General features: G+C 42.7%; 1 protein-coding gene across 1 annotated transcript in view; it reads right to left on the reverse strand.

The window, feature by feature from the left end:
- The window catches only part of abraxas1 (abraxas 1, BRCA1 A complex subunit), a 30,768-nt gene extending 24,218 nt beyond the window's left edge, over positions 1-6,550 (reverse strand). Inside the window, exons 1-3 of the mRNA XM_078535329.1 lie at positions 6,440-6,550; positions 2,304-2,394; positions 242-278 (exon numbers count right to left, since the gene is read on the reverse strand). Coding sequence (XP_078391455.1) covers positions 242-278; positions 2,304-2,394; positions 6,440-6,529 — 218 coding nt within the window. The 5' untranslated portion in view covers positions 6,530-6,550. The remainder of the gene's footprint in view (positions 1-241; positions 279-2,303; positions 2,395-6,439) is intronic.
- Positions 6,551-11,879: the final 5,329 nt, after the last annotated feature.

The raw sequence follows: 11,879 nt of genomic DNA on the forward strand, positions 1-11,879 counted from the left end.
TTAAATCAAAGGGATTTTGTTTCCAAACTACCAAGTTCAGATTTCATTTAACCAACATACATACATTCCACAAATGCAGTCTGCACTTACTAATAAACTCAAACAGAAGACCTAGTGGGAGTATTGGTTCCATTAACCTTTTATGTATTAATCAAGTGAAAAGTGACTGAGCAATTCCCACTGGAAACAACAGTCTTAAAATTCTTAGGACTGAGAGTAGCTATCAACTGAGCTCACGTACCTGAATAGCCAGTAACATGGAATATGTTTCTGTATATCTAGAGGGGAAAAATACACATTAAAGTTCAGAGGGGAATAATAATTTCCACATGTAATACTCGCTTCCAGGAGGGAAACTGTACATACTAAAGATCAGAGGGGATTAATGTTTTTCATATGTAATATTAGTTCCTTTTCCCTTAAAGGCCATTCACAGTTACATTGTGAGGGAGCTCAATTAATATCAGCAACACTATGAGTTACAGGGTGTTCTGCATCCTTTAGGTTGTTGGGTTTTGTAACTCAAAAGTCTTTTCTTCTGACAAGGTCAACAGCGCTCACTAAATGTCTAACCACACACAAAAATAAATGAAAAAGTAGACGTTGTATAAATGTGTTCAATTTTTGGAAAGGTACATTTGGTGAGACCTGAGCTTTAACCATTACTTATTAATGCAAGTTAAAACAACAAACTAAGAACTGACATGAAAGGCGGATCTGCAAAGTTTGTGACTTAATGGGCAACGTGTCAGTTCCCTGCAGACCATATATAAATAATCACAACCATAACATCCAATTCAATAAGCTTAAAGTGTAACTGTTGCTAAAACCTCCCATTTTCTTGAACCAAGTACAAAAATAGAAGCATTCTCTGAAACCTGTGCACCTTAGGAATGCTACTGGTTAACCAAGACAAATTATAATTGCGATAAAGTCAAACAGGATTGCAGCTTTCCACGTTTCAAGATGCACTTCATGACAACCTCGATACAGACTTGAGATTGACTTCAGACAAGACACTGCTAGGAAGATAAAATATCACAATACCACAACAGAGCAGTGCTATGGTCTTAGTCCCCTAATGTGCCAGAGTCATATGTCTCCAAGTCAAAATCTGTCCCTAGTTTGATTAATCTTGCTTGATTGTTGTAACTCAACAATTGGGGGATTGACTCACACCGAAAATCATCTTCCTCTCCCTCTCGCTCCATTACAAGGTGACCAGCAACTCTTACAGGAACATAAATGGGAAATTCAGAGACGTTTTGCACCTGAAAACAATTTTTTGTTTATTCCTCCCCCCTCCAATATCCCACTCCATGAAGGTTCGCTGACCTACCCTTATACTGGCTCCCAGCATTGCCTCAATTTCAAAATTCTCATTTCAAATTGCTCCATATTTTGAACAATCCACCAAGATCTCTGCAATTCTGTCCTCTTGCACATCCCTGATTTCAACCATGTCTGTAGCCCGAGGCTCTGCAATTCCCTACCTATAAGCCTCTCCATCTCTCTCCCTTTAAGACACTCTTTAAAACCTACCTCTTCGCCTTAACTTTGCTTACTTGTCCTAATAACTCATGTAGATCAGTGTTAACTTTTGTCTGATAATGCTCCTGTAAAGCGCCTTGGAATAGTTTACTACATTAAAGATACTTTATAAATCCAAGTTGTTGGTATCGATTCACACTGAGACATGGCTCCACAGACATGCTGCCGTATCTGTGGCTGTTCCTCATGCCTGAGCCTAGACGGCTAAGGACATTGGGCGATTTGACCACAAGGAACACCACATCAGAGTTTGATCCTGCCCTTAACTAACACCTTTTCTCCTCCTGTACACACAAGTCCATCAATACTACCATTTGCAGCACTCGTACAGCTGCCCAGCTGAGATCAGCAAAGAGCGACAATCATAACTGGGACTTGCTAATCTCTATAGCTACTTATCACAAAACATTGTGCACTAACCTACTAAGCTATTACAGGAGACTTAACTGTGAAGTCATTTTGGTAAAGTCACATAGTCATGGATAGGACTTTATTTTGGAAGTTTATTATTTATCTTTCTCTTAAAGTGACTTGTCGAGGCTACAGTCACACATAACATGTTTTGATTCCAGGATGCCTGCTGCGGAGGTGCACTCTCCTGTTTTAATAAAAGCTAAAATTAATTCACATCACTCCAAAAAACTGAAATATTACTAATCCTAGTTGAAAGGTTTCACACTTAACTGAAACACAATCGTCTGCTGTTACCATGACAGTACAGTGGAAAGCAGGCTGCAGATGAAACAGCTCACCTATGGTGTGCACCACCTCAATGTCATCCAGTTGGGAATCAGTAATACTGTTTTTTGCTTCTGCTTTAATTTCCCCGAGCAGAAATCCCTCCTGTGAAGAGAAAAATCAGAAAGCAAATTTTGTAAGTTTTCTGCTAAATTACACAACTGTTATCATTTATTACTAAAAACAGAGGAGGCAACGCAAGCAGTGCAGCCCCCTATTGCTGATCTAGAGAGCTATGCATTTGGGTCATACATTTACAACTACACTGGGCCTTTAAACCAGCTAAAGAATGCTTTCAACACCACTGCATCTTCTGGGGAACCTGAAGTACCAGTCATTTCTTAATCAATCCAAACGCAACAAGTAATAATGAAAATGACATCCACTTCTTGCCACAGTCTCATTAGGCCCGGCATTCTGGTGACAAATCCTCTGTTTAAAACATGGCTGGCAATTTCTTACGGGCAATATTTGTAACCAAATATCTAAAATCCTTCAGACAAGTACAATCTGCTCCATTTATTGTGAGCGTGCTGATGGCAACAAGGTTTGGCCGCTATATGCAGTGGGCGCTGTAAGATAAATGTAAGGAGTGCTTTGGCTCAGAAGAGCACTCACCTCCTTCCAAAGCCTGTGCAAAAGCAATTGGGGTGGACTCGGGTACCTGATGGCCAGTTGTTTTCCTCACCTGACTTTCTAAGCCACCAAGAACCTTCCACAAGAAAAAGCTATTGTTTCCAGGCAATGCTGAAGGGAATGTATGATCGAGCTCGGTATCTTTTGGAGCTGCAAGCTCTCAGTTCCAAATCCTGCTGGATCCAAGACATTTGCAAGCTTGGATTGATTGGGAGCTTGTTTTTAACTACAGTACAGGCTGAGAGATCACAATTTCACTCAGCTGGACCACTTTAAATGACCAAAATGAAACTGCTCTGGTCAATTTTCAAGCTCCTGAACCAAGGGCAGTGCCACAGGGCGAACAACAGTGAATGCTGTGACCAAAGAGCTGTTTGAATAGCCCAAAATAACAGGCCTACTTAACACAGTTTAATCGACGTCTTTGTAACTGACATTTATGGGACTGGCAAATTTCAACACAGAAACTATCCAGAATACATGAAGGCAGTGTAAGTGGTGAAGACTGCAATTTTCAAAGGTGTCTTTAAGGTTCTCTGTAACAGACTGAAAAATCAAGAAATGCAAAACTGAGCTCAAGAACCACCATTGGCAGGAGGGTGTAATTACTGCGTGGTAACTTTACATAGGGAGTTCTGACGGAAGGTCTTGATCTGAAACGTCAGTTCCCTCTCTCCACTGATGCTGCCTGACCTGCCGAGTGCTTCCAGCATTTTCTGTTTTCATTTCAGATTTCAAGGATCTGCAGCATTTTGCTTTTACATTGGCACTTCCCATCATAAATATGGACAAATTTATAATATAAAAGATTGACAAAGGGCAGGTACAAGTAAATGCAAGAATTTTTAGGCATTTTTCCACATTTTAACAGATGCACATTAACCCATTAATGGATTTATCAGAAGCTATCATTCACAAAAGGTGAAATTTTGTGTTTAGATTTTGTCTTTGCCTGAGTATTATCTTAACACTCTAAACAGCTTCAGTTCCTCAATTTAATATCCCTTAATATACACAAAGTACCAAAAATCGTTGTTTATATACTGTTCTTTAAAAACTTCATAATTTAGATTTTTAACCCTTTCAAAATATGAACATTTAATTTCAAAACTTTATTTCATTCTATTGTTTAATACATAAATTATTCTACCTTTGCTTTGTTAATTAAGTCCTACCACTTCTAACATTTAATTTCTTTGCTTCATGATTTCTTGCATATACTATATCTAGGGATATTGGATTATTTAAGTTTAAATATTCACTTACTGCAACTTTGCACACACCAGTGCTTCTAAGTTGGTCCACTAAATCTTCCACATTCAATTCATCTACTTATTTGCTCATGTAATACTTGTCCTCCCGTCTTCACAGGAATTGGGATTTTGCTGCTTTTGCAGTAACAGTGTGATATTCGTTAGAGCCAAAGTTTAAATCTCACCTCATCAGAGCTGCAAGCCTACATGACAATACAATTAAAATTAACATGCCCTCCTATTACAGTACCAGATCCGTACTTCAATAGAAGAGACAAAACTAGCAAGGCAAAACTTCAAGTTATTTACCATAACTCAGCCACAATGAAAGATTTTTTAAAAATTAACTGGGGGCCTCATGACCAAAAGAACTCAAAAGAGATGTTTCTGACTTTAGTCAATGGCTGAGTCAGTAACAGAGATCACAGGGGAATTTTCAGCCTTGTCATGATCCTGCAGCATTTGCTTCACAGCAAATATTTTTAAGATGCATTTTAAAAAAAAATCACAGAAATGGCCGACATAAATCAGGTGTTGCAGAAAAGTGGAATAGGGTTCAAAACAACTAAAGTCCCAAAGATGGGTACTATATTTCTCCAGAAAGGATGAAGTTTGAGAGGTTCTGACAGGCATTTGCAAAGCACTGAATGCTTGCAGCAGAACTCATGCTGGGTTGGACATAGGCTATTATTGTTAAAAAAAGTGACAAAGCAAACCCAGGGAACTGCTCACATCACAGCTGGACGTCAATGGTAGGTAAAATCTGGTTCACTAATAGCCTTTAGGGAAGGAATCTGCCCTCCTTACCTGGTCTGGCTTGCACGTGACTCCAGACCCACAGCAACATGGTTGACTCTTAACTGTCCTCTGAAATGGCAGAGCAAGCCACTCAGTTCAAGGGCAATTAGGGATGGGCAACAAATGCTGGCTTTGCCAGCGATGCCCACATCCCATGAAAGAATAAGTTTTAAAAAAAACCTGAGAAATACCTGTACTCCTCTAATTCTGGCCTCTTTAGCAACCCCATTTTTAATTGCTTCACCACTGGTGGCTATGCCCACAGTTACCTGGACCTGAGCTCCGGAATTACCTCCCTCTCTCTGCGTCTCTACCTCACATTCCTTCTTTAAAACACTTCTTAAAAGCCTACCTTTTAGTTATTCTCTCTAATACGTCAATAAGTGTCTCAGTATCATACTTTGTTTTTGAAATGCCCAGGAAGGACCTTGGAATGTTTTATGACATTAAAGCTGCTATAGAAATGCAAGTTGTTATTGTTGTTGAAGATCTACCTGACTGCCCTTCAAGACCTGGGGAAGGGACACCCACGGTGGATAGTGGAAAGCGTTAAAGGTTTTACTTTGGAAACTTCTGCCAGAAGACTGGACACCCCAACCCAAGGCCCAGCAAGGGAGCCAACCCCCACCCAAGACCCAGCGAGGGAGACAACCCCTCCACCCACAAGGACTCAGCGAGAGTGGCAGCCCCACCCGCCACCCAGATCCAGAGATGGGACACATTACTCCCAAAGGGGGTCAATGCCACCCCAGACGCAGAGAAGGGGTTCAACGCCACCCAACCCAAGATCCAGAAAATGGGGTCAGCGCCACCCCCTCCCACCCCAGAAAAGAGGGTCAATGCCAATCCCCCACCCCAAGGCCCAGAAAAGGGGGTAAACACCACCAACCACACCCAAAAACCCAGAGAAGGGGGGTTGGAGGGGAACACCCCAAGACCCTGGGAAGAGAGGGTGGGGGGGGGGTCACCCAAGACCCTGGGAAGGGAGGGTGGGGGGCGTCACCCCAATACCCTGGGAAGAGAGGGTGGGGGGCGTCACCCCAATACCCTGGGAAGAGAGGGTGGGGGGCGTCACCCCAAGACCCTGGGAAGGGAGGGTGGGGGGCGTCACCCCAAGACCCTGGGAAGAGAGGGTGGGGGGCATCACCCCAAGACCCTGGGAAGAGAGGGTGGGGGGCGTCACCCCAAGACCCTGGGAAGAGAGGGTGGGGGGCGTCACCCCAAGACCCTGGGAAGCGGGGGGGGGTCACCCCAAGACCCTGGGAAGCGGGGGTCACCTCAAGATCCAGAGAGTTAGGTGGTGGTGGTGGTGTACCCCCTTCCCATCCCCATCCCCATCCCATCCCGAGGCCCGGTCTCTCTGACCCTGTAGCTCTAGGAGGCGGTTTCCCCGCCGGGGATGCGGAGCCGGTTTAAGGGCCGGGGGCTGGAAGCTGGAAGCCGGCCTGTATCCGCCTACTCACCGTGTCCGAGTCAGCATTGAGGTGCTGGAAGGCGAGGGAGCCGAACAGGAAGCCAGGCACAGCGCCTCCGGCCTCCTCGCCGGCCGCCATGGCAATCCGAGGCCGGGGCGCCGCGATCTGACGGGCGCGCCCCCGGCGGGCGAGGGCGTGCGCGTGCGCCTGCGCCTGCACGCGATACTCGTCATTGTGGCGCGCTCCAGGTCAGGGCGCGCACTCCCTAGCTGCTCTGCCCCACTTCGACGGCTCCTCGCCCACCAGCCATCGCAGGGCCTCCCCTCCCTTACATTGGGACAACCTGTCCCTACAGCCCAAAATAAAGGTCCAAAATTCACTCACCCTCTACTTGGGAAGGTTATCCAGATCTCTCCATTGGAGCATTTCACTCTTATAAATGCTCCAAAATGGGTTGGCAACCCTATCTCACTGAGTCCCTCTTCATTATCATTTCTCTTTATCCTCTCTCCTTAAGCAAAAAGGCTCTCCTGCTAGGTACTGCCTGCAACCCCTCAGCTGGGTGAGCTTCTTCTCGTGCCAACCCAACCCAACTATCCAATTATAAAAGCAAAATAAACTGCGGATGCTGGAAATCTCAAACAAAAACAAGAATAAATATAAAATGAATAAAAATAAAAATCCCCGGTAAAAACTCATCAGGTCTGACAGCATCTGCGGAGAGTAACGCAGTTAACGTTTCGAGTCCGTATGACTCTTCAGCAGAATGGTATCCAATTATAACCTTACTCCATATCCGCATAACTGCACTCTCCAGCACTGGATAGTTAGATGGATCGCAACAAGACCAATTTTCTCTGCAAATCAAGGACAGAAAAAGTCAGAATTACTAAGCGGGTCCAGCGGCTTCTGCTCTCCTCTCTATCATAGAGATGCTATCAATAATGTTTAGGATACTTTAAGTTATATTGTGATATGTTGTGATATCACTATAATCATGCTAACAATTAAATAAAAACATAAATGACATCTGTTTTTTTGTCTGATTGTCCAAAGCTCTGCTGCCCATGTCCTAACTCAAACCAAGTCCCATTCACCTACATTTTCGCCCAGTTAAGCAATACCTCAGTTTTAAATTCTTACCCTTGTCTTACCTCTTCCTAGCTCTGTAATCTCCTCCAGCCACAAAACCCTTCAAGATACCGCACTCTAACAATTCTGACCTCTTGAGCATCCCTGATTTTAAACACTCCACAATTAGTGTCAGTGCCTTCAACAGCCAAGGTCCTAAGCTCTGGAATTTCCTCTCTAAACTTCTTTGCCTCTCTCCTCTTTTCTCCTTTAAGCTGCTTCTGAAACTACCTCTTTAACCAAGACTTTAATCATCTCCTCTAATATGTCCTTATGTGGCTTGGTATAAAATGTTGCTTGATAACACTCCTATGTAGTGTCTTGAGATGTTAAAGGTGTTGTTTAAGAACAAGTTGTGTTGCTGATCAGGCTTCAGTTAAACACCTTTAATGCCTTCTGACTTTTACATTTAAGGTGCTGTATAAATGTAAGTTGTTGATATGTTGGTGAATTATATTGTGAATACTACTGTAATGAGTGCTTCTCAGCTGTGAATCATGGTGAAATGAAATGACAAAGCTCATTTAGGGATTTGAACACAAAGCGAATGTCCAAGTCAAGACATTGGTTGACCAAGAGTTATTGTGGATCAGTGGGCACAAGGGTTAATTTGTCAGCTGGCTAGCACATGGGCAGCAGAGTTTTGGATAAACTCAGGTTTGTTGAACTTGCAGGATCCACTGCCAATATAGCTGATAGAGCCCTTCCATCTCAAATGAGATGCTCCCACCAAATGCATCTTTCCCCCACCTCCCGCAAGATCATAAGATCATAAGAATTAGGAGAAGAATAGACCTTTTGGCCCCTCGAGCCTGCTCTGCCATTCCCCTTTTAACTCCCTACAGGGATCGTTCCTTCCAGGACACCCTGGTCCATCCTTCCATCATCACCAACTTCTGACAACTTCCCTTGCAAGGGTAGGAGATGTAACATCCACCCTTTCATCTTCTCCTTTCCCGCTCTTCAGATCCTCAAACACTCTTTCTGGGTAGGACAGCATTGTACTTGTATTTCTTCTAACTTAATATATTGTATTTGCTGCTCATGATGTAGTCTCCTTTACATTGGAATGATTATACACAGATTGGATGATCATTTTACTGAACAGCTTCATTCAGTTCACAAACATAACCCTAAGCTTCCGGTCACTTGCCACTTTAATTTCCCCATCCCACTTTCATTCTGTCCTTGGATTCCTATACTGCAAGCACCCCATCTTTCTACGAGATATTTTACATCCTTCTGTCCTTAACATTGAGTATAACAACTTTCTATCTTAACCACTGCTCTATGGTTTCTCCTTCAACAGCCAAGGTCCTAAGCTCTGGAATTTTCTCTCTAAACTTCTTTGTCTCTCTACCTCTCTTTTCTCCTTTAAGCTGCTTCTGAAACTACCTCTTTAACCAAGACTTTAGTCATCTCCTCAAACATGTCCTTATGTGGCTTGGTATAAAATGTTGTTTGATAACACTCCTATGTAGTGACTTGAGATGTTAACTTTCTCTTGGTCAGCAGGGGCTGGTATTAGAGGATGGCTGCACCAGAGTGAATGGGAATGGAGGAGGTGGGGGTTAATGCTTTGGTGAAGATCACCTCCATGAGTACATGGCTGGTGGGGGGGGGCCTGCACTGTGGGATCTACCTACTTCTGTTGCCTTCTCCTCCTTGCCAAATTTTCCATGCTTACCTCCCCGTTTGCTATTTTGCTGTAACCATTTACACTTCCTCGTCTTTTATTATTGACTCCTTTGCCTTTTGTGCTATCATCCTTTTCATCATTTAATCATTTCTGCCTTCCACCCTATCACAGACCTCTCCCTTATGTTCCTTGCTGACCCCTCCCACTACCCCCACCATCTCCCCTGACTCTCTGGCTCTGCCCTTTTATTTACTTAAAAGCTACTCATCTCTGTTACGTTCCAATCATCATGAAAGATTAACAACCTGAAGCATCAATTCTGGTTCCCTCTCCACAGATGCTGCATGATCTGCTGAATGTTCCCAGCATTTTTTTGTGTTAAGTAAGGTTACGTTTGGGTTTGATATAGAAACGATTCATGCACATTGGCGACAATAGGCGTCCAACCATTGACCTCCATGGGATGCCATCAACAATTTATCCTGCATATTACATTAGATTTGTCTTTCTCTCCAGTACTCTTGAATTCTTATTTTTAAAAACTGATTGCTTACTCTGTCCTTATAGTCAGGATCCCTTTGCTTTTAGTTGCATCTAAATGTTGGATCAGTTAAGCAGTTTCTAGTTGGTCCAGTGCTGGCTAAACCATAGAATTCATATTTCACCTTTCAGAGCTATTCCAGTTCTCAGTGCACAGCATAAAATAATTGCTTTAATAATAATGAGATTATTGCGCAGTGACAGCAAGATTCAGCAAGAATTCCCCAAAGCAATACAATCATGAAGCCAAATAAAATGCTTGTTTTGGCACATAGTCACACAGTATAACATTAAAGCCAGTTAGTAATCTTCCTGAAGGAAATAGAATAGATGAAAATCTGTATCATGTTGTATAATACAACAGAAATTGAAAGAATTGCATTGCTCCTGTTACACAATTATCTTCAGAATTTTAATTTGCAAAATTCTATGTTGCCACTGGCTTTGGTTGCATTAGAACAACATTCCTCAACAACAGAACAGAGAAAACTTAAGGATGTTTGCATCATCCTATTCATTCAAATAAAACTTTTTATGTAAACTCTCATCAATCTCATCCAATCAAAGTACAATAGTTGGGGGTCAGTTAGCTCAGTTGGCTGGACAGCTGGTTTGTGATGCAGAGTGATACCAACAGCATGGGTTCCATTCCTATACTGGTTGAGGTCATCCATGAAGGTCCTGCCTTCTCAACCTCACCCCTCAGGTTAAAACTCACCACCAGTCACCTTTCTCTAATAAGAGAGCAGCCTATCATCCTCTGGGACTACAGTGACTTTCACTTTTCACCATAAAAATACAGTCTTTCAACGTTGTTTGAAGTTTTGAGAGACATCACTATCAGTAAGTGTCCTCAATGACGAAACATATTATGCTATTGTACCCTAAGTGCACTCAGAATGGCAATGATCTTTTAGCCCCACTTGTTAGTGATCAAAGAGATTGCCTGAACTACAATGTTTATCTAGGTCTGGGATTCTGCTTGGTGCACTGCACCAAGTGGTGAGAGGCTGGCATCATCCTCAGTATTTGCTGCAAGAAGGTGTGGCTGCCATGTGACATCCTCCCTGCTCGATTAAAGTTATGGTTAAAACGCCCGTATATACAAGTTTGATCAGAGGATGTATGGAGCTGGAAAAGCACTTGACGGTTTGGGCTTTCTTCCCATCAGTCCATTTGATCCATTTGCAGCCAGCCCCAACCGCTCATGGGAAAGAATTGCGATCTGAGGAAAGGAAAATAATTGCAATACCAGTCTCAGCAATCCACACCAGCACAAACCCCCTGTCTATATATGGCATAACACCTGCCCTCACCCACTCAATAGTCTCTGCAACTTTGGCCCTTTTGCTGCAGGTAGCCTTGGTGCTCCATACATAATGTCTTCCAAGTATGGATCTCTCATAATCGGAGCTCGAAGAGTGCACAAGCAATAGCTCCAAGTGTGCACACCCCAATGTGCTTCCTTTGCTAACTCCTTTTTCCCAAGAACAATCAAGGACTGGAACAATCGCCCACAACCTTAACCTCCATGCCCACTAAGGATTCATTTAAGGAAAATCTGTTTACCTTTTTTAAGTTAATGGACTGCACTCATTGTGCACCCACTGTGAAATTTCTCCAGTGGAAGACCGTACCAAGTACCATAATAAAATTTGTAAAATGTAAATCCAGGCAAACAAGATGCTAATGTTATTATGGATATGACAGAGTATATATGCTTTTTCATTTATGAGTAACAAGTAACACTTTATACCTATCACAATTACACTAGAGTAAACATATCACATCTGTAAGCACTGCTTGTGGTGAGGATGAATATAAAACCTCAACACCAAACATAAAGATAAAGGAAAACTAGTGCTTGTTGTGCTGTTTGAGTACGCAAAGCAGGGAATAACCTGACATATCAATTGAAGCAAAGAAAGTTTATATTTATATCATATACAAAATCCAGGTAGTCTGGATGAATTGCAGCAATGCATGAGGACTCTTGACATTTTGGAATTTATACAAGTATAGAGGAGATTTACCATAACACCACAGATCCTTAAATATGATTAGGCACCAGGAGGCTACAATCAGTACCTAAGAGACCTAGAAAGAGAGCATGTGAAGCTTCTTTACACAGAGTGGAATTTACCTAAAGGGTTAGTGTTTGAGGCAGAAGCAGTATCA

This window comes from Cetorhinus maximus, chromosome 1 (genome assembly GCF_964194155.1).
Source record: "Cetorhinus maximus chromosome 1, sCetMax3.hap1.1, whole genome shotgun sequence".
NCBI lineage: Eukaryota > Metazoa > Chordata > Chondrichthyes > Lamniformes > Cetorhinidae > Cetorhinus > Cetorhinus maximus.